We start from the raw sequence: 23,985 nt of genomic DNA, 5'->3' as shown, positions 1-23,985 counted from the left end.
CGCTTGGATATTTTCTTCTTTAATATAATCTGTATGTTGTTTCCTTGTGATCAATTCCAGCATCACATAGTTTTAGTTCAGTATCCCTTCCAATTTGCGTTTCAATTACCAAAAACCACAAATGTAGTCCTCTTAATATTAAGTGACATTATATTGACATGAAGCCAAGTTTTGTCGTGGTATCTGGAAGAAACTCTCACTGTTTATGCTTAGTTGTGAAGCATGTACAAAAAAGTTTTTTGTTTAACCTGCTTTTTGTCTGAAATGGAGGATTTGGATGTTTCCTCAATTTAACAGCCTCGTACAGTTCATTACTTTGGCAGGAATATAAAGTCCTCACACTTGAAAGCAACATAAAAAAAACAGAGTGATGTATTTGTTTATCATTTTTGTTTGATCAAACAATTTTATGTTTTAGATAAAAATCACGCGCCGTGAAACTTAAAAAGCCAGTTGAGCGACACAGGCTGCAATAAAACAACCCAAACATAAATGATTCATCCCTCGAAGCGATGAAGGACAACAAAACTGTTGACACGGGCAGTAAAATGAAATGGACAGGAGTCATAACAACACGTCCTGCCATGCCTTTGCCTAACAGACAGTTAGGAGGGTTGTGTAACGCTACAGAGTCTCGAGGTGACCCTGCCCAAATCCAGAGGAGGGGAGATCTTGGACCGCAGTCTGCAAAAACAGTTTGATGTGTTTACCACCATCTGCCCCCCCCTCCCTCGGTGTGAATCAACAGACCTGGAGAAACCTTGCATGGTGATGGGAAAGTGTCCGGGGCCCAGGTGGTGCACCAGGCTTTAATGATACTTGGGTGCTATAATTCACTTTTTCCATTAGGTCCTCTATTTTCAGAGCTAAAGATGGTAATCAGGGAGGGCAGACACTCCCCTCCTCACCTTGCATTAAATTTCCACTTTGATTGTGTGTAATTGAAATGCAGCTCCAGTCCTCTCATATTTAACTGGGCTTTAATTCCTGTGAATTTCAGCTGCTGTATTTGCTCACGCCTGTGCCTGTGTTGTTAGGGCATGTCGGGGGAAAGAGGAAATTATTGTTGGAACAAGGTGCCATCTTTAAGTTGGTTTGGGCAGCAGGCAGATGATGAAGGGTCCCCGCAAAAAGCAAAGACGGTTACACAGACAGGAAAGTGTACTCTCATCACAGGCTCCCAGACAGGCTATAGCACTCATTGTCCATTTCTTTTGCAGCTGTGGGGAGCAGCCACGGGTGCATCCATTCAACCATCTGCCATAATGGTGTGTTAAAGCCTTTTTCCACTAAGAGAGGGTCAGCGCTTTCCTGACCTCCACCCTGCACTAATACGTCCACACGCCAACAGATTCCTGACCCTTAGGCTTCTCACTAGATTTAATTCCTGCAACATCTGTTACGCTCAGTCTGTAGCAAATGATGCCAAAAGGTCCCCAACAGGTAGCGCAATAAAAGCTTTTCCCCTCCCAGAAAGATGAGACGTTTCTATTTGAGAAGCATGAACCTAAAGAGGAAAAAAAAACAAAAAAAAACGGAGCCATTCGAATTTATGCTCAGTGTATTTTAGCTTCTTGCATCCTGCTCAGTGGAGCTCAATATTCCAAGTTAACAAACTGAATGTTTATCCTCTAAAGATTGTATTATAAAAATCTGAATGAAGGCACTGATATGAGGCTTAAATTGGTGTGTGAATGAGCCACTGTCTCCACGATGAGAAAGATAAGAGGATGCATGGTGCAGTTGCTCCACGGGGGGTGGCTGGTTGGGTGGGTGGGGGCTTTGAACTGCATTAGAATAGATTTAATAGATCTGTTTATTTGCAGTGATTTGACTCCTCTGGCAGCACAACTCTTTCAGTCTCTCACCGAATTTGACGACAGCTGCTGATAAAAGTCACATCAGTCGGAAATATCATCCGATGTGCGACATTTTATCTGCAGCTAACAACCTCCCACAAGAGCTGAACAGAGGTTTATTTGCCAAAGATTTCACAACAGAGGGAGTTATTCAGTCTCTGAACTCTCTGGCTCGTGCTGTAGTTGCTGATGCTGATGATGTCGCTTCCTTCCATGTTTTTGTTGGTTTTGTAAAGTGTATTTTGTTAGTTTATGTATCTTACACTCAAAGGCCAGGACAGTTGCAGCTTGTCTCGTGTTGTTCTTATTCACTCCTCCGCTGGTATTAAGTCTGAATAGTCAACATACAGGCGAACATGTTGTATAGATGTTCAGCAGTTTTTTTATTTATCCATCATTGTCTTGCACCTCGCCTCTGCTGCTTTTGGCTGACAGAGTGAAAACAGGCACTGATGACAGATCCGCTCCACTGATTTACCTCCCGCTTTGTCTCTGCGTCTGGCAGTGTTTTTGGGCTTGATCATGTCTGGCAGGTAATGCCAGCAGGGATCTTGATCATTTTTATCTCCTATGTTTATTGGCCCATGCTCTCGGACGTGACTCGCACTGAAAAGTTTGACTCCACAGAAGTCGTGTGGACCTTTTGGTGAGCTGCAGAGCAGAATACTGTGGAGCAGCAGTGTAAGCTGGTCTGAGGTCTGTAGCCAGCTGATGATGGTTTGATACAGAAAACTGAAAGAGAAAACCATACACCACTGTTTTATTGCCAATTCTGTTTTAAAATCTCTACTCTACTTCAAATCAGTATTTGTTTCTGATATGTTTTTCCACAAGACCTTCAATTCCTTTTTTAAATAATTAAACTTGCATCTATTTCTTTTTCCGCCTTGTTGAAAAATCCTGAACCTTTCCTGATATTTTAACTGCTGGACACGAGACGTCTCCTGCTTCACTGAGGAGTCTCAGTGTGTGTGAGTGTGTGCATGTGTGTGCGTGTGTGTATTGGAGGGTTCAAGTTTTCATATCATATTTATCCAAGTTGCATTCCAGACAATTATTGGCTTCCAAACCACTTGGGATCCCAAGAAATAACACAACTTATATTCAGATTTCAGGCGAGGACAGGGAAACATTTCCCTTAAGCAGATGAATGTGAAAACAGCCTTTTAATGCCAAAGTCTACATCACGCACACTCACACCATCCTTCACATTGAACTAAGTACAACTTAGTACAACTAATGTTGATATATAAATAATTAGTTTAGTGTGAGTGTAGAGAATGGTCCACATTTTTACAATGTTGTGCAAAGGTTAAACCTGACCCTTGATTACTACAGATAAAGTGATGAAAACATGTTGATTGTCCAGTTATAATGTCACACTGCCCCGGTGATGTATTAAGGAACTCACAGACACGTTAACTCTGTCAAAGACTAGAAACACACTGAGCCAACAGTGTGTGTTTCATATTAACTTTAGAGATGTAGGTTAGTTTCATTGCAGGTCACTGTAATAAGCTGCAGAGTTTCTGAGCTGATGGACCGCAGGAGTAAATGTATTACAGTTGTCTCATACCAACAGATGGTAGCTGAAGATTAGTGATGTTGGTGCAGAAGAGGAGCCCAGATATATTGGTCCAGTGTGCTGTGATTATACAGGAGACAAGGACAGTGCACTGTTTACCCTCCATGTTCCTGCAGCAGTGGGAACCAGGGCTTCTGAGGTACTGGGTACAGTTTACATATAATTACACAGTCAAGGTCATCTGTCTTGATTATGTGTTTCTGCTGCCGGAACAAAATAAAGGTCAGATTCTCCGTGGTTATTTTCCTATGATCTTGGAACAGTGACTCATTTTGCAAATGGTGTCTGTAGCTTCTGGCACGAATTCATCAGAACTGTGGTATTCACATTGTTTTTAACACATCTTCATTAACATGTGCGGAGCGATCTTATGATGTTATATTGCGACTGATCTTGAAGATGCCCACTTTCTATTTTTTAAGGGAAACTTAGAGATTGTGACTTACTACCATTGTAACGACTGTACTCAGTCTAATAATGTCAATTCTCACTATGTTCACAAACCAACACAATGACTGTCTGATGGCTGTCCTGATTGGCCAAATTACATCACATGTCTCTATTAGAGTGTATTTCTAGTCGAAGCCCAACCCAGTAGCTCCCATCAGGCTCGGGTCGGGTATCCATCCTGTTGTCTCTTCCATACATGACATATTTGAAAAACAGTTCAACATAAGCTAACAACTGGTGCCTCAGTGGTGTGTCGGTGAATCAGCTGTGCACAGTCAGATAGTTCTCAAAGCAAAGTTTTCTGTAAACTTCGGGTTATAGTCAGCATTTCCAGAGATAATACGACAACTCTGTTCAACCACCTTAAAATGAACCATCTGAAGGAACATAGAGTGAACATAAAGAGCAGGTTAATACAACACCACCGCCACGGTGAGATACAGGGAGCTGGGCTGGGCCCTGAATGAGTTAATAAAAGATCTATCTAACTTAATGTTAGATAGATAAATCTACCTTCTCATCTCTTTATTCTGCTCTGTCATGCTCCCTCTTATCTCAGTCATGTGTTGCCACGTGTCTCCAGGTTCAAATTAAAAGCCAACTGCAGAGTCAGGTAACTACGACTTCATGCCATAAAGTACATGCAAAATGTATACAGTGGAAATGCTGAAGTCTCAAGTGTGGAGATTCTTTACTGGGAATAAAAATTGAAATTCAGATTGTGTGTTAACAAGATCATGAAATGATCTTTTTGAGAAGCTCACCCACCCTTATTTTTAAGCTCTTTTCTTTCATTATTAAGGTCATGGTGTTCTCTATCCATCAATATGACAGAATCAACAAAAAGCATTGATACATAAAATTAGATGTAGAGGATACATGGGCTTTAATTTTCTCATGGCCATGGTAACTGAACTGTGGGCCAATATAAATATAAATACCAGTGTAAATGCAGCTCAGCTCAGAAACTCTGCAACTTTTACATGAGTCATCATTAATGGTTTTTGATGTAGTCGGAGCACAAAGAAGCTGATGGGGCTTTTTTTTTCCCTCAGTGTAATATATGCATGTCTGATTGTCTGGTACTGGTACATTGCTAACAATGCCTATGAACCTATTTGGCTCAGTATAATTTGGATTATTATTCCTTTAAATTGACTGAACTCTTTCAAAGCCTTTTCAGAAGATTTTAGAAGTGGTTTCACATAAATTTGCAGGTCTTGATACAAAAGCTCAAACACTTGAACAATGTAATTGAGTCCAATATAGTAGCACTGCCATAAGAGCTGCCATTGTGAACCAAATAATTTTCAGTTGTTAGTCTCAGAGAAAGGCTGTGCATGGGGATTCCAGTGTTTCTGTATTGAACTGTATTAAATTGTACACTAAATACATATGATTGAGACAAAGCCTTGATATTCTCGCAAAGGAGACACTGCCAGTATTTTGGGTCATTGCAACATGAGGCGTAGCCTATTTTGCATCTTACTCTGGCTTCATTCTGTCTGTCAAACAGTGTTTAACAGATGGATTTTTGTGCCAGCACAGTTGTGCAGCTTAAAATGCTTTATCTCAATGTAACACTGTCCTTCTGGGCCTCAGTCAAAGTGTGGTTTAGGTCCTCGCTGCACGGAGGTTGTCTTCTGCGTGATGGAGAACTGTGCATACCCAGCAATTCATTATGTGTCACTGATTGAGCACTGCAGTGAATTAGACTATTGCCTTCCCACGTCTCGTGGCCCCATAGAAAAATTGTGCTCTTACAGTGCAGCACTCAGGCTCTCAGAGGCACGAGCTACACCCAGAGAATATTAAAGAGGAGTGACCACAACCCTAGACAATATGATAATGATCATATGATAATAAAGCATCACTAAAGGTCTTTACATACACTGGGGCTCTTTTCATCAGAAGCAGTAACAGAAGTAGTGTCATTACTACTAATATGTATTTATATTCCACCAGTTTTTGACAAGTACATAGTGATGAAAGTGCCACAAAGAAAACAAACACATAAAAGGAACAGACATAAGACAAAAAACAGAGAACTGGTTAATTTGCTATTTGGAGGCTGACAAACAGCAAAAGTACTTGTTATTCTGCACTATATCTGTTTATCTTTGAGAGCTTGTTGTTAGCCAGTTTATAGTAAGGCTCATCCTTTGTACATATTATCTTGTTTTTCTTTGCTTTTTTTTCAGTGAAGAGTGTGAGATAAACAGAAATACGGCTATTAGCTCATAGATAAGGAGATTGTGATTAAGATCTAATAGATTAAACAATCAATAAATCCACAAGTTACCACAGTGTGCAGAACTTTTTTCAGTGCGAGGTAGCGTTTTTTTGTTGTTGTTGTTGTTGTTTTTCTTTCCTTCAGTGTGTGACAATACAAATGTGTGTTAGGGCTATGATGCAGATATTTGCTAATTTTCTTAATGATTTAATAAAGAAAGTTGGGAAGTATTGCTAGTGCCTGAATCATGTCAGAACTTAGTGAACTGTGCTGTTTGTATGGACGGCTCAGCGCAGCATGTGAAAGCAGTAGCATGTTACATCATCTGTGTAAATCTGTAGTTTAGGAAGATACAAGCCTTCACTACCCAGAAGCTTTTTTTTTCCATTTGTATTGCTTAGGGTTCATCTTTTATTTTTAGCTAAAGGCATCCACTGTTTCCTTTGACTTTTTTCCCACTCACACTAAACGATTAACCATTTATATCTGTCTACTGTGGTTAATTAGAGCTGGTATCTGCGAGCACTGGCTCAGGACTTGTCTACAGACTTGCCGGTACATCAGGAAGGATTTTAAAAAAGGCAAATGCAAGATTAAACAGCTGTTGCTGGAGAACAGAACAGCAGTGGAAATATTATTTGAATTGAATTGTTTGAATTGTTTAAATGTCCCATCATATTTTACACTTGCATTATATTTTTTGAAGTGCTGATATCCATAAGAAGATATATTTGTGGTTTTACGTACTGAAAAACCATCTCAGTGTAGTTTTACATCTCCTCTCTCAGGCTTCTCTCTGGAGCTCTAGTAACAACAGGTCAGCCAGCCAATCAGAAGAGAGGCTCAGAGTCTCTCTTCTGATTGGCTGGCTGTTTTCTGAGTGATTGAATAAAAATATAGATTTTAGGTAAATACTCAGAGAAAACCAATTACTCCAAGGTTGGATGGTGGGCCCAGGTGGTCTGGCCTCGGGGTATGGCTGAGAGTTTTGTTGTGACATCACGACTTTACAGAAGTTCTGACAGCTCGTTTTAAGGCTCAGTTTCTGAATACAGGCTGTGTGCATTTCTCTGTGGACTGAGGCTTTGATATTTTCACTGTATTAATATAGAACCTAAACCTGCTTTATAATCACAAACACATGGAACTCTCACTTTATACAATATGGGACCTTTAAAACTTAGGATTTTAGGGTTCAGGGTAGATTCTCTAAGGATATGTAAAATGCAGCAAATGATGAAAAAATCTCAGTGGTGCAGAAACATACAGTTATTTATATTTGCGGTATATTAAAGAATAGGGGTATGGTCCTAACCACAACTCAGTAAGAGTTGTAAAATTGTAAAATAAATCATTTTCAAAAGCTGTAGTGTGACAGCAGAAACATGAAGACAGCTGTTGCTAATAATAGTAGTTGCTGGAGTGAAACATGCATGAAGGACTCGTGACCTTCATGCTTTCACACATCCTTACCAGCTCTGCAGGAAGGCAAGAAGAAGAGAGGCGCAACGCCGTCTCTAGAGAAAGTCGACTACCGGGTGACAGTGACGCATCAACACTTTTCAGGCTGTCACACTTTGAATTTTCCCTTCGTCTCCATCCAACACCTGACAACTCAACCACACACAGTGACCTTCAGACACTGCGACTCATCCCTGCACGGCCACCATTAATCTTCCTTCTTGGTGACCCGGATAGCACTTGTAACTTTTGCTGCTTGTGGTGTCCTCATCTAGTTGTCATTTTATGCAGCAAAGAGCTAGAAAAGAACCATCACCCTCGACACACCTTCCTTCCTTCAATCAGAACAGCGTGACGCTTTGCTGACACCTTGAAAAAATATCAGCCTATCTGCCACGCCGCTGTGTCAGCCCTCACCACTCTGCTCCTGACTCTGTCTTGAAATTTACAGTTTCTTACCCTTCTTAGCTCTTCATGAAAGGATGAAATACATCATCCCTCTATCAACTTTCATTCAAGAGTCCTGCTAGGAAATTGATTGCACTTTGGATGAGACTCTTGCAGGGCGGATGCAGGGATAATCTCGTTGCACAGCTGTTAAGAAAACTTTAAGGGTGGACAATTTAAGTAGAGGAAAGGCTCTGAGTTCAGCATGCAGTGTCTGAGAGGTGAAACACACTCACAGAGAACACTATCTTTGTGTGTTAGTGGTTGTTTACCTGCACTGTTGTGTATGTCTTGCCATAGTAATTATTCCCTGAAAAATAAAGCCGGACTACCTTTGGTTTCCTTGAAATGATATGGTGGTTTGGCAAACATAAGCAATCACAATTAAGAAAATGTGTGGGGCACCAAATTAACACTAATTAGAGTAGACTTTGAATTCATCAAGCCACTTAGCAGACAACATCAATGTAAACAAAGTCATTACAGACTTATGCAGAGGACACAGTGAAGCTGATTCACATCGTTGGTGCCTTGCAAAGTCTTGATTAACACAATCAACCCACCGGAATCGAGCACCCCAAGGTCACAGTCATGCATCTTTTGTCACCAGAGTCATTAACGGGGCGATAAGCCATTTATGAATGGGAAATGAAGAAAGAGAAGGATCTTTAATCAATAGATGATTAAGAAACGCTGAAAACGGCACTATGGGATGCCCTGGATTGTGCCAACAGTGACCTGTGATGATCCCTGAACCACTGCTAATTTTGGCGTGGTTTAAACTTCAAAGACTGTCTGCAGGGCAGTTTTTGAGTAAGTCATCAACTGTAGGCACTGAGGGATAATGTGTTGAAGTCAGACGGGTGCTAACACACAAATGTTTAAATTGAGATTATTGCTACTTCAGTGATAGCAGATTTTTTTTGGCTTTCCAGAGTGTGTTTCTGAGACGTGATTTGAATAATAAGAAAGTGTCAGTACACTACTTTTAGTTTTGGTACAGTAAACTGTCAGTTTAACCCAGTTATGCCAGTAATGGAGATGCAAATATCTTTTTAGAACCCTTTTAATATTTTATCTGCTTTATTTTAGGAATGTCCAGATTCAGTTTTTTTTCCTTAAACCCCAAGAGTTTCCAGCCAGAGTATCTGCAAGTCACATAAAGGCTAAAGTGACTCTTGAGCTGATAGGTCTGTATTAAGATTTATCAATTAAATTTCAATTTACTTTAATATCTGAATAGATTTGTATTAAGACAATGAGAACAGTTTTAGACAACTGTTCAGATGTGCAGTTTGCACTGCGAGGACATAACACAACAGCATAATGTTGCTTAAAAAGAGGCAAAGCAGCTTCAAAAAGGCTTCAAAGCACCATTTAGTAACCTACACTCACTGCTCACTGTCACTGGATATCATTTCAAAAATGGCTGACAGCTGTTTGCTTGATCACCTTCACAGTTTACACTCTGACAGTTTTGTGCTTCAGGAAATGTTGGAGTGCATTTTTTTTATTGGAGCATAATAGACAGCTGTCGTACCTGAAACTCACTGAGTTACAACAAATAAAGCCTCAATATTTCACACAGGTTAAAGGTTCCTTCAGCAGAATGAATCACAAGTTCTAACCTCCATTTATTACACTTAAATTTGACCACCAGTCTCTTTGTGTAGTCCTTGTTGTTGTCCACAAACAGCCTATGTGCAGACAACAGATTGTACAGATGGTAGGTGTAATTAGTGTCCAACTTGTGCTCCAAACATGCATGTGCAGAGTGTACCTTTGTGTATGCTTGTGCAACAATGCAAACTCTCACTGATGCCAGGATTTGTTAGGAACTCTACTTCTGTTGGTTCCTCTCCAACCTAAAGCTTCTCTCTGTTTTCATCCTGTCTTTATACGTCCTGAGAGCCTCTGTTACAAGCGCACATAATTGTCTAAGGAAGCATCTTCACCTTAATTCGTCCCACATTTGTTCGCATCCATTTCTTTCCGTTTACTTTGAATGCAGTGCAGCGCTGAATCTGAGCTCACCTTTAGAGAGATGGGCTTGTGGCCAGTAGGTCACAGATTCTGTTAACTGTCTCGCAGGACAAATCAGGGTGGGAAAGTGGAATCAGCATTTGGCCTCATTGCCACCACTGTTATACCCGTGAATAGAGTCCTTTAACCACCAACTGTTCCAGTGGACCTGTGCAGTCACCAACAAATCTGTGCTGGTGGACTGATTGTAATGGGATTTCAGGTGGGAATGTGTGTGACTGTATCAAGAGGAAAAACAGTTACTGAAAAAGAAAGCATAACTCCCAGAGATACCTCCCTACTTCCCTACTCTCTACTCCTTTTTCTATGATGTTAGATTTTTGTCTTTGTGCTTAGTTGTATAATATCCTTCCTCACAGAAATTGAACTACTTATGTCGCTGATTGCACCTCTGCTTATCATTTCAGATAAATCATGGATGCACACCCCGGAAGCACTGGCCAAGCATTACATACCCTACAATGCCAAGGTATGTGTGACTGTTTCATTGTTACTGTATTGTAACTAAACACAAAAAAACCAGAGGGACATTCTGGTGTTAAACAATGGTTAGAGGCTCTTATAGTGAAAGGATCAGTAAGAATAAGAAAATAAAATACATAAGTAAAACTGAATCCATCCTTTTGGCTTCTACCTTCCTGTTTGTTTGCTCTGTTTAGTCAGGCCTGTCAAACCGACACCTTTCAGTCCAGGTGTTCCATGATGAATTTCTCCCGAGACAACGAGGCCTTTCATTGAGGACAGCAGCTCACAGTGTGTGAGGCAATGCACAGCAAATGAGTTTTGGCCGCCTCCGGGTTTGTTGTCGCAGGTTGAAGCTGCATAAGTTTTCCAAATTGTTGCTGTTGATGAAGCCATCAGCACAGCTCATTTCAAATTGACACACTCAGCAATACTAATTTGGGTTTTTAATGGTGGTAGATTTTATTTTCTTCCCAGCACACCTCAAGCCTGACCTGCCAGAAAGTTGATTTCCCTTTATTTATCTTCCAGAGCAGCTCTTCTCCCTCCGTGCTGTGATAAGGGAAAATCCTCCTTTTCAAACTTTACTTTGAAAGAGTCTCTCTGTGTTTCAGTCGTCTTGATTTGTTTATTATTTAACGAGCGTGTCAGCGTGGGGTGTTTACCATCAAGTGACTCATGCTTTAGTCAAAACCAGCCAAAACTCCTAATCCTGATGCAAGAATAACTCAGAAATGAAATGTCACACTGGGTCTTGACTGGAAACAGTCTGTTAGAAAGCACTTCTCTTTTTTAAAATATCCAACAAACACATCTTAAAGCACTATTTCACTTTGGGAGTGCTTCCCCCGTCAGACTGGTTTTCTGCTTCATTTCAAAAAAGAGTTTCTCTCCCATGAGGCACGGTCTCTGTCAGCTCACGTCCAATGCTGCACAAATGTTGTGATGGACCTGAGGTGGAACTCCAGAACTACCACATCCACGCAAACTGCTGAAGCTACCTCACTGTGTCAGCAGAAGACACGTCTGTAAAATCAAAGCATGTTGTCAGTTTCTATATTGTCTGCATATTGTCAGCCCTGTCTGGCTGAATTTGCTGAGATCTGAGTTCACCACTCATCGCTGGAGGAATTGGAGGGAATGAGGCAGCCAGAGTGCTGAGAAAGTGCTCAGCCTCTACTTCAGGTTTAAAGCACTTAAAACAGATGAAAAAGGTTCAGTTAGCAAGTGATTGTGGGGTCTTCTTATGGCCTCAAGAAAAGCAGAAGAAGTTTTAAATTTTTTCTTCAATTGGTTCTACAAGGTCATAAAAGTGTTGAATAATTTTTGGGTTGATGGAACTACTATGCTACCTGCATTATTTAGCTCTTTTGAACTCAAATGTTTTCCTCCAGGCTTTCTGGAAGATGAAGTTTGATTTGTGATGTGACAGAGTGATAGAGAGCAGGGCTGCAGCTACTGATGAGAAAACTCAGGTCACATTCTTCTTCTGCATTTTTCTGGCAGTTTGGACGTTCTACAGTCCACAGTTAAAGTTTACACATGGTGGATATTTATAAGTTAATTTCAGTATTTTAAGACTTGGTATGTTTAACTTCTACTACTACTAACTAACTACTTCAAAACCAACAAAAGAAAGAAAGAAGTAAAGGATTCAGCTCTTATTTCAACCATAATTTTTGGCTGGACTATAACAGTGGGGCTAGCCGCTTTCACTGACTGACTGACTGACTGACTGACTGAGTGATCATATTTCCAGTTTATGTTGCAAACAGGTTTTTTTAGAGGGTGGTTACAGTCTGCAGTGTTGCCAACTTAGAGCAGTGTCACTACATTTAGAGACTTTTTGTCAAACAGATCGGGTATAAACCTGGTTCATGACTGGACCATGTATGGATGCTGACCAGGGGCTTAGGGTCACACCTATTGTTACAGACAGTCTACCAAGCCCCTGTGGTTTCCCGGCTGCTCAGGAAAGATAAAGAATTCTTCCAATACACTGAGCCTCGCCATCATTACAGCAAAGAAACTGCGTTATTACATGTATCATTGTTATTACTAAAGGAGGCAGAGGAATAACATAACATAAGTTATTCCAGAGAGAAGGACAGAGAGAGGAGTCATCAGTAACTGCTAAAGAAACTAGCAGATCTGAAAAACTTGTAAACACCAGCAACTGGAAATGAGACAATATGCTTACTGAAGCATAGCAATAAAAGTTTCTGTCCACTGAAATGCTAAAAGGCTTTACATTTGAAACGATTCCAGGAAGTGTTGAGTTTGTTTTAACACGTAATGCAGTAACTTTAACACAGCAAACAGGAGTGACTGAAAGTGAGGCTTACTACTAAAATACATCAATGAGCAATTCTACATATCAAACAGAGGGAGTTAGATATAAAGACCTGCCTCTAATAAAGGTCTGTTACCTAAGTAAAGAATGGCTAAACTATTGCAGATCCCAGACAGAGGCTGTGCTCTGTATGAGAGACAAAATAAGAAGGATATTCTGTCCCCTCTAACTTTCTCTGAGTGATCATTTTACAGTAAATACAGCTTTGTCTTTATGTGTTTGGTGATTTTGTCGGACGAAGAAGAATCAGGATTTGACTATAAGCGGTCCTGACATATTCTTGCTTTGACCTAGTCTTGTTTCATATAAAAAGCATTTAGACCTTAGTGGTGGGAAATGAAATGCTAATGTTTTTTCGGATTGCAATGATGCAATTTAGGGTTATTTTTTATTATTGAATATTATGCTGATAATAAAACCTGAAATGAAGTCTTCAAATTGCTTGTTTTGTCTGACAACATAAAAATATCCAATCTACTATCATAAATCTAAAGCTGAGAAAAACAACAAATCTTCACACTGAAACCAGAATGGCATGGCCGGCATTTGTGCTGAAGAAATAAATGAACTGATTTATCAGAGAGCAAAATAATGGCTGATTATATGTTCTGACTGTAAATCAAATGTGTTTTTCAGCTCATAATACATTATTTTTAGGGAAGTTCACTGGGAAGAACTATGTTATTCTGGAGTAACAATAGAGACATTTATTTGAGTTAATTGAAGCTTTTGATTTCAAGTGACATTTCCTGCTTTATTTTAATTAAAACTTGTAGAAAATGTCACTGAACAGCTAACTAAATAAATTAAATGTGAAAAATCTATTAATCAAGAGCTTTGGGAGGGTTGGGAGACTTCAGCGGTACCTCAGGATTTTAAAACCCAGCTACAGCCCAGCTTGAAATTATCTCTTTCACAAAGAATAGATGTCCAGGAGCTGTATTAGAGAAACGTTCTGTCTTAAGTCTTAAGGAAGAACAGAAGGTAGGATTTTCCCCAGTTTGGTACTACAGAATCTCATCCTGACTAACTTAATCTCACATCTGGAAATCCCAAATATCCAAGTATCATCGGTTATCAACTATCCATCAATGGTTACCTAGCAACCAACACTACTTGTCTCATCTCATTTTGCAGAGGTATATTTATAACCCTTTCAATTTCTCATTGAGGCATAAAAAAAAGAAAAGAAAAGAAAACAATGGGCACTTAACGTCAGGACAGATGAATTAGACGTATTGCTAACATCTGCAGAAAATAAACCCAAAGATGCTGTTTTTGGGAAATTTACAACAAAGGGAATTAGAGAGAGAGAGAGTGAGCTTAAATAGCAACACATTGTTGGGGTCTGGAATGAGCATTTCAATAAATCAGTTCTGTCTGTTGGTATTTTGTTGGTTGTGTAAAAGCAATAAGAGAGAGGCCATAATGATTCAACACGTTAGCTAACTGGTGGCAAAGTGAAAGTTAGGGCAGAGTAATGGTTCATATAAGATTTCGGGGAGTTTGGAAGCTCGTGTGATACACTTCCTATCTTCAGGTAGGAACATTGACGTAGAAACCTTTCATCTGTAATGGCAGGTCCTAACGCTAATCACCATGGTTACCAAACAGTTAAGATAGGATCTGGAAGACATGAAGTTTCTGTAAGACAGCCCCTGATGTACTGCATCGGTACTAGAAGTAGGATCAGTCAATTTATCGTTAAGTCAATTAATAGAAAAGTACTGGACGTTTGTGAAATGCATTTTGATTATTGATTGATTGATCGTTCAAGCCAAACATTCTCTTTGTCCCTGATGGATACTAAGGGGCCACATTTGTATCGAGAAGCCCCCCCCCCCCCCCCCCCCCCTTCACTCCCACCAAAGCGAGACAGATGTGCAGTTTCATGTTTGTTCTGAACTGTTATCCTGTCATCAGCAAATCACAACTTTTTTCCTGGTTTGAATTTAATTAGCTTTATTTTTGTCTTGTGGTGACAGTAAAGGCTGTCATCTTCCTCTAAATCCCATCTGTTTCAGTGCTCCGCCACCTTTTGTTATGCAACGTCTCTATGCATTTTACTGTTAGACAGACACAGCCGCCTTTGGTGCTTCTTGGGCACAGCGTCAGTGAGTTTCTGCCGACCTCTGTGCTCAACAAGTGTTACTGACTTCTGGACTACAGGAAGGAGGAAAGAGGTTAATATCTGAGCCGCTGAGACCTGACATCAACAATCACATCACATCCAGAATTGACTTCCATTGCACCTGACACAGATCCTGGCCTTGCTAAAAGTTTGTCAAAAAAAAATCACAGAAGCTTTGGATCAGGAGAAAGAGGCTGCGCATAAACAATGAGGTGAACCTCTTCATTTTTCATTTCAATGAACTTTTCAGAAATCTGTTTTCTGTCTGCATTTTTTTTTTTTGCATTTGAAAGTCCACAGCTGAAGTGTAAATTCTCACCGTGGGGAATGAGGGGCAAGGTCGCTTCGTTTTTCAGCTGCATGCACCAGTTGATGGATGAGCCTCTGAGCTCGGTCTGCCTCGTGAAACCTCCCCAGTCGTAGCCCAGAATGCACTGGTCAGGAACGGCTGCTTCTCCGTTCTATTCTGGGTATCTGTCAACGGAGTTCGCAGACATGTCCTTAAGTGTGGAGAGTACATTTGTCATACAGGTACACGACTGCTGACACTTTTGTAGAAAGCCTCAGTCAGTTTTCTGGCTCTGTTGATAAGTGCCTTTTGCATAATTTGAATTCTTTTTTTAATTTCTTGTTTTTTTCATGTTTCTCTAAGGCATCAGCAAAGTATTGCTATTGCTGTCACAAATGCTAAATAACTGTGAATGTAATGATATCTAATTGCTCAATTCATTAAAAGCCCTAAACATTAGTGTTACTGAGGGTAACAGAAGATAAAAGGGTTTCTTTTATAGAGTCAACAGACAAGTGCAAGACAAAACAAATCACTTAGACACTATGGCATCATTCCTCCTGCAGCAGGAGGATAATAGTCTGCAAGACAAACGCCAAAGTTAAATGGACATTAGCGAAGCCAAGTCATGGAAAGCTTCACTCTGGTTTTGTTGTGTCACAGAGAGAATCCGTGTCTGTCTGCACTGTTTGCTCTGTTCCAGTGGGAGACGTTGTTGTTTTGTTTCTCCCCAAACCTTTAAGGGGCTGACACCGTTGTGATATTGGAACAGGCTCCACACATTAAGCTCAGGAGGCACTGAAGCAGTGTGTGTGACTGGAACAATTACTGCTGCTCCCGCCAGATGGAAAACACCATGTTCAGGCACAAAGGTTAATGGCTCCATCTGTTGGAGAGCGGCAGAAGTGCTGCACCAGCGTGTGTGTGTGTGTCTTTGTCTGTGTCTGTGAACATGTGTGTAGATGCGTTCCCCACATGGATAAGACATATGCATTGGTCCCTTAGTAAATGCAGTTATATAAACAAGGGCAGTTTTCTGTGCCTGGAGGTTGTGAGCATGACTGATTTGATACAAATGTTCTTTACATTCATTTGAACGAAAAATAAGAAATGAGCAGATGATACTGAGTCAGATGTCTCCTGTGATTGGAGTGATTATGTAAAGAGAGAGTTCAATCTGCCAGTTCACAGCTTACTTCTTTCCTTTCTTGATTTTCCTTTTCTTCTTCACTTTGTTACCTTCTTGATGCACCACACACTCACTATTAAACACTCCACTGTGTGTCTGTGTTGTGTTACTGTCATATCATAAATGTGCAACCTTTTGTTCTCTCCTCTAGTTCCTTGGAAACACAGAGGTTGAAGCCCCAAAAGGCACAGAAGTTGTGAAGGATGCAGTCAGGAAGCTGAAGGTAAAGCCACTCCTTACAACAAACTGTAGCCTGAAGGTCAGAGGAGGCTTAGTGAGGGACCGGATTTGCTGGGGGACTCAGAGCGGAGGAGGTGGGAGTGAGTGACAAATGCTCCCCTCCCTTATTGCTCACCAGAAAGGTGCCCTTGGAGTTTATTTCAGCCCACAAATGTGGATGCCTTAAACTGCTTGATAAGCACAACATTTAGCTTAGTCAACCGACCTCAGGTGGCTGTAAAACTCAATAACACAGATATTTATCTGACATGAAACCTGTTGTTAAAATCCTCAGCCCAAATACTTGAACTGTAACTTTGTTTCTTGATACACTAACACAGTGTTTTTGCCTAATTTACCACTTAAGCACAGGTACTTAAACATACAGTGTCAGAAATCAGTGACACGTGATAAAAGCGATTGACACTTAATGGTTCCTCGTATGAATTAGCTGATGTAATTAGATGCTGCTGCCTAAATTTGCATATTAATGGGGGAAAATACATTTCACGAGACAGTGTAACCTCTTAATACTGTGTTAAACTGTTATTGTTAATACCAGTCAAGTGTGCTATAGAAATATATGTTGATGTATTCATTAAAGCTGCACTAATCATAAATGGCTAAATATAACATTAAAGGTGTCAGGTAGCTTATAATCAGGTTATGTCAGAGATCTCTTCCCTGTTGTGTCTGGAGAAGACACTGACGAGACTGAATCAGAAGCTTCAGGCTGAAAAACCAAAAGAAGAATCTGAAAGGCACCAAAAACATATGTAGAGCTGATGGAAACTGCAGCGTTGTTCGTCTGTCATCATGAGTGACGCCTTTCACAGTACACTGCAAATTCATCCTGTGGTAAAATAAAAATATTGATTAGTGCAGGACAGTGCAGCAAAAACTGGGGCGGGCAAACAAAGAACCAGTTTTATGTAACCGATGGTCAGTGTTGGTGTCGCCACACAGGAGCATGCTCAGTGGGTCCTGTTGCACTGCACTCACAAACATTTAGGTTTTCTCATTACTCAGGACTCAGTTTCATTAAACTTCCCCAGTAATGACAGTTAACCTGAGTAACTTTCAGGACACATACAGCTCCACATCAGTGAAGTAAAACTAAGCCAGCAGTGTTCATCGCCTGTGAGCATGGGAACCGCTACAGCCCAGCCATCTCTCCTTTCTCCCAGCTTCTTGGTAACGTGGCTGTGCTCACTGCCTGCTGGCCTCCCCTCTGTCTTCTCCTGCCAAGAGTTGGGGCTGTGAGGCCACTTGCAGGGGAGGCTTGTTTTCCCAAACCCGTACCTCCATTGTTACATTACATTTAATCTTGAAAGCCTGTTTGGAGACCCAGGCTGCACAGTTACTCTGCCAGATACACTGACAGTGAGGACAGGCTGAATTATGTTTCCAAAGATCATGAGGAGGAAAAAAAAACATATGTCCCTGGAAGGCCTGGGTGCAAGGTTTAGGTCAGATACGGTATCACATGTAAGTTATGTAATGTATGGAAGTTAGCTTCTTGTTTTCTCTGCAGGCCTGTTCATGTTTGCATTACAGCTGATTATATCATTTTACTGTGAGTCAAAGTACAGACTGTACAAATACAGCAACACACACACAGACACACATACAAAAACAGACTGTCTGTCCTCAAGACATCAGGCAAAGGTTTGTGCTGCAGCTTTTTTGTTTTTTTTAACTTTTAAACTTTTAAACTTTTTTTTTAAACACAACCTACTACACATCACCACAACCAGGAAAGAAAGTACAATAGCTGTATACCTGCACACATACATGCACAAACATACACAAACATACATTCAAAACAGAAAAATATGACCTCACACCAACAACAGGTGAAATCCTAAGAAAGAATTTGAACATTTGTTCATGAATAGAAGCTGATGTACATTTCTGAAAGATCCTGTTACAAATCTTTGTCCAATGTTGTCTCCGGATGAGGCGTCCATGGCGGCTTCAGGGAAGCTGGGGAATCAGAGTACAGCAATGCGGCCAATCATCTTTGATTTTTAATGCTCATAAAGATTTATTAAAGATCTATATTAAGTTTGGGAATAATTACAGGGTATGACCAGCTTCCTGTAAGTATCCTTACATGCAGTGATACGGTGTCCCCTCAGATGACAGCGTGCCCTCCCCTCTTATCAGACATTTTCACTGGTTATTGACCCGAATTCGCTGCCAGGTCCTGTTAGTGTTTATTCCACTTGGCAACAAATCTGTGAAAGCATAAATTGTTTTTGGCACTGCTTGACAGGGTGATGCGTTGGATGGATTTCTTCTTGCATCTTCTGTAAAACACTTCACCTTAATGATTAGATTTGACTAAACAAATTTGAATTGGTATTTAGCAACAACATGCTGCCAATATTTATTTTTGTTCACTTTAAAGAATGTGTTGTTTTGGTTCTATGATTCACATCTTCACTGCTTCAGTTCAGCCTGACTGCTCTCATTATTTCAAGCTGTTTTCTGTTTAAAAAAAAGTGTGTTTTGTTCCTTAGAAATATCTTGGCATTAACTAATCAATGCATTCTGTTTGTAACTTCTCTAATCTGCAGTTTCAGAGGCACATCAAGAAGTCAGAGGGACAGAAGATTCCCAAAGTGGAATTGCAGATCTCCATTTATGGTGTGAAAATACTAGATCCCAAGACAAAAGTGAGTCTAAATACTTTGAGTTTTATTGTTTGGAGCTGGTGCACTGATACTAAATCAGGTAAATAACGAACATGTGTCTTTTTTGATGCAGGATGTGCAGCATAACTGTCAGTTACACAGGATATCCTTCTGTGCCGATGACAAAACTGATAAAAGGATATTTACTTTCATCTGCAAAGATTCAGAGTCCAACAAACACCTCTGCTATGTGTTTGACAGTGAAAAGTGTGTAAGTGTTTCCTCATCTTTTCATTGAAACCCACGACAGATTTTTATTACATATGTGTCATAATTGGATCCTCTGTTTTCCTTGCCCTCTCTCTATTTTGGCACAGACAGTTTTTTATTTAGCCCTCATTGATTGGTTCAAGTACCAGAATCAGAATCAGAATCAGAAGGCTTTACTGATCTCCAGGAGGAAATTAGGTTACATTACAGTTGCTCCCTCAAGAAGAGAAATGTAACAGCAAAAAACTGAGAATAACATCAGAATGAGAAGTAAAGATAAAAAGATAAATATAAGTGTAAACACAAAATGTAAAAATGTAATATACAAATATACAATATAGATATAAATGCACCAATAAATTGGGTAATTGCACAGTTTAAAATTGCACATGTCAACATAGTGCTATTGAAATATTGCAATCAATAAAATATTGCACAGTGTAAATAAGCTGTAGGTAAATATCTGTGTGTCTGTCATGCTGCAGGCAGAGGAGATCACTCTAACTATCGGTCAGGCCTTTGACTTGGCCTACAAGAAGTTCCTTGAGTCTGGAGGCAAAGACGTGGAGACCAGGAAACAGATTGGAAGCCTTCAGAAACGAGTAGGTCCCAGTCCTGTTGGCTCAGCTTGTCTGCTCTCACACAGGCTTTAACTGACTTTGAAAACTTGCACCGCCACGCTGACACCTTGATATTTTTATTAATGAATGCGGAGCTCGTTTCTATCTCCATTGTGGACGATTAAGCCATAATGAATGAACGTTAATGATAACACTGTAGTTACAGACTGTAATTGAATTACTGTGCCCCCTGCTGAAAAAGTGGAGCCAGCCCACCGGTCCTGTTGAGATGGTGCTTTATTAAGACATTTATATGAATGTGATCAAATGAGTGATGTGGTAACTAAACTCCAGTATTTTACGTTTCATTTGCAGCCATTTCTGAAGTGTTTGTATTGAAGCTAAAATCTCGACATCAACAGTGTGAACTTGGTATTTGCTGAACATGTATCCAAACTGTACATAGTCAAAGGGGAAATTACATGTTTACACATCGTTGTTGTCCTTAAAACTAGTACTTTGACAAAACAATCCCAACTCAAGGATCACTTACTAGCTTCTCCAGAGCTTTCACCTGTATCACAAAGTCTTCAACAGCGGATGAAGTTTGCTCAGTAAAGATTAAACTGTTGGCATGCAAACTCGGTAGCTGTTGTTGTTTCATCATTAGCACTGAACTTCCAACACAAAAGCCAAGTGCTGACAAGTGTGATGAAGACCATTGTGTGAAGTTGAAAGCTAATAAATGGCTCTGCATTTGGGATTATTTTGTCCAGATTAGATATTTAAAGTTTTATTGAAGGCTTTAGGTGAGATGATGATAAATTATATCAATTACATCAGTGATTCCACTGTCTCTGTCTTTATTGTTTCAGGATGTTTTGTATCAAAGTGAAGAATTTTTTGGAATTTAATCCCATTTTATCTACAGTATAAAGAGTTTACATTTTCATACCATTTACAATATCACTATATATATATATATATATATATATATATATAAACTTACACTTTGTCTAGTGACAGCCAGGTTATCCCCGAATGTGGTTAATTTGAAATATTCAGAAGAATGAAGGATTGAATGTTTTAAAGTTAAATAAACACTTTGGAATATGTAATAAATTCACTATCACAAAGCTGAAAAAACCAAACAAGCATGTCTGGAGAATATGATTTGTGGGCCAAGGCCTCTCAACACTTCATGAGTCTGTGACACATTTGACCTTGATCGAAAACACTGCAGCTCTAGCAGTTTGGATATTGCACTTGGCCATATTGCAATTTGGATAATATTTCAATGAGTTCAGCACTGGTATCATCATTTTCATGATCTTCATTTGCTGGACAGTAACAAGTAAATGTTAATGTTTACATCTGTAGTAAATGCACAGTATTATGAAGAGAGTTTATCAATGTAGCTCTTTTAGCATGAAAGTTAAAGTTAAATTGGATTTTTATTGTCGATATAGTATAGTATATGTAGTATATATAGTATATAGCACTGTACTATATATAGTGTCATCGATATAGTATATAGTATAGTAGATATTGTTGTATTATTATTGTTTCATTATCAGTTCTGCAGATCATTTAGGCTTTAAATGACTTTAATGTGTTGTGTAATGTTTTGTTTTGCAGATTCAAGAACTGGAAACAGAAAACTCAGAGCTAAAGAAACAGCTTCAAGATCTTGAAGAACAGCTGATGATAGCTCATGTGCCACCAGTAAGAAAAAAAAACTGCAGGGACGGCGCCTACGTAATGTTTTCTGAACAGCTAAAATGTTGGTTAACTGTAACACAAGTAGAGAGGAGTCATAAAGCTCAACAAGTTAACTAACAACAGACATCATAAGTTTCTGGTTGTACCAAGACCGAGTGAGGCTGTAGCCGCTTGTTGAAACTTTTCACAGTCTGTCTTTAATTGCAGAGTCTGCAGACAAACTAAAGCAGTTCACTGATCTAATCTGACTGTCAGTTCATTTGGGATTCAGCTGTTCCCCAGCAGTCAAAGCTGCACAGCCGCCACCGCCTTTAATTACAAAAGTTGACCAAATTGAATCTCACAAGTTTTTAGTCAAGTATTTTTAAGAACAGCTGGGTTTGCTGATATTGCCTCTGTGATTAAACGCACGGCCGCAGACTCAGGTTTAGAATGACCTAACCGAGCCGGGGGGAGTCGGCAGGGGTCTAAAGCTAGAGCAATTACACACCTGATTGGTCTGATGAGGAATGCGATACATTCACCATCTCACTGGGGCCAGTGCCAGTACTTGTGGCAGCCTCCTGTGAATGCAATTACCTGCACCTCTCCTAACTCTATGAGACTGAATAATATTGTCCCTCTCTGGTTGTTTCCTGTCTGCCATCTTTTTTTTTTTCCCCCTCAGCCGCTGCACATAAATGCAGCTAATGAAGCGTACATGCTGCAGAGGCCCTCCTCTCTCTTCTGGTGTCACAGCATCAAGTCGCTATCCTGTCTGGAAATCTCCTCTGTCACACTCACCCCCATGAGCTCGCCGGAGTCCAACTTCTCCGCTGGGCTACTAACTCCTCCGCCTGCCAAACCTGCTCTCCTTCCTCCTAAGCCTAGCGAGGGATGCAGCATCCCACGGCCTCGCGTAATCTTCTTTCTCTCTGCTCTGCGCTTTATCTGTGTCCCTGAAGTCTTATTATCTCCTGCCTTTGTCTTTTATTTGCTTTTTTCTTCTTCTTCTTCTTTTGCTTTTGTGCAAAAAAAAAAATAGCTGTGTAGTTTGTGCATCTGCAAGCTCACACAAGTCGGACTTTGCCAAAACCATTTCCATTTCTGTGACTTTCGATGCAGGCAGGCAGTATTTCCATGAAACCGCAGTCCACAGACATTTTCGACATGGTTCCCTTCTCCCCCGTGGCGCCGCTGGTGCCCGCACTGGCCAGTAACGGCTGCCCCCCACCGCCACCAACCACACTGCCACCAGATATAAGTGAGTAATGACTTTCACAACACTGTAACTTTCTAATCATAAGATGTTTGAATTCATTCTCTGGCTTCTGAAAGAATTAAAGGATTGCAGCTGTATGAGTTATACGTTTATTAGGTTGAGTCATAAGTTTAAGTTTTCCACATTAAAATGTCTTAAAAATGATGAGACCTTTGTTTTATATATATTTGTTGAGCTGTGCACTCACATTATCCCAAATGTTTCCAGCAATATTTCTCAAACCAGAGAAATCTGTGATTTTAATCATGGTCACAGTTTGTTTTGTTTGGTCGCCTGTCAATGACATCATATCCTCCATGCTCATGTGTCAGCGTTGTGTTTGTCTGCCAGAACCTCAAAATCAGCTTTTGTTTAGTTTTAAGTCACATGTGAAGATACATTCTTTACACCTTGGTCGCTTTCAACTAAATATTTTAACTGTCGTCGTGTGGGTCTGAAGCAAACGACAGGCCGCTCAGCTCCCAGCCGCTCTGAGACATCCTGTGTCCACCAAAGAGCTTCGGGGAATCAAGTTTGTTTATGTGGAGGAGGACACCTCTGTGGATAATTCAGCTGCTGGTTAAAACCTCCAGAGCATCTGGTTCATAAATTACCAGAGAATAAAAGGCAACAAAGGCCAGCAGCAGCGTCAGCTCCCAACCTTCCCTGACCTGTGTCTGCCATACAGCGTCGGCGAAACACTGACTGTAAATGTGAAACTGCTTTCAGTGTTTTTAACGGTTATAATCACCGGGTCTGTTTACTCTGGAGAGGAGGGGGAGACCTCTGTAGGTAAAAACCTCCTGAACCACTCACACTGAAGAAATCCAAAC

The 23,985-nt window shown here is 40.3% G+C and overlaps 1 protein-coding gene across 11 annotated transcripts in view; it reads left to right on the top strand.

Moving 5' to 3' along the window:
- The window catches only part of gulp1a (GULP PTB domain containing engulfment adaptor 1a), an 80,376-nt gene that overhangs the window by 52,185 nt on the left and 4,206 nt on the right, over positions 1-23,985 (top strand). For 7 of the 11 annotated variants that reach the window (XM_071483395.1, XM_071482958.1, XM_071483478.1 and 4 more), the window contains 8 exons: positions 10,486-10,547; positions 16,654-16,725; positions 19,304-19,402; positions 19,494-19,631; positions 20,116-20,232; positions 21,829-21,915; positions 22,580-22,810; positions 23,017-23,155. In XM_071483395.1, coding sequence (XP_071339496.1) covers positions 10,497-10,547; positions 16,654-16,725; positions 19,304-19,402; positions 19,494-19,631; positions 20,116-20,232; positions 21,829-21,915; positions 22,580-22,810; positions 23,017-23,155 — 934 coding nt within the window. In that variant the 5' untranslated portion in view covers positions 10,486-10,496. Of the gene's footprint in view, positions 1-10,485; positions 10,548-15,323; positions 15,556-16,653; positions 16,726-19,303; positions 19,403-19,493; positions 19,632-20,115; positions 20,233-21,828; positions 21,916-22,579; positions 22,811-23,016; positions 23,156-23,985 lie in introns of those variants that run through there. The other 4 variants (XM_071483642.1, XM_071483729.1, XM_071482872.1 and 1 more) reach the window with 3 other exon arrangements.

The sequence above is a fragment of the Trachinotus anak genome, unplaced genomic scaffold (genome assembly GCF_046630095.1).
Source record: "Trachinotus anak isolate AG129_WGS33_773 ecotype Australia unplaced genomic scaffold, CSIRO_AGI_Tana_v1 ptg000001l, whole genome shotgun sequence".
NCBI classification, from domain to species: domain Eukaryota; kingdom Metazoa; phylum Chordata; class Actinopteri; order Carangiformes; family Carangidae; genus Trachinotus; species Trachinotus anak.
Note: the sequence above shows the minus strand (reverse complement) of the source record. Positions and strands in the feature narration are given on the sequence as shown.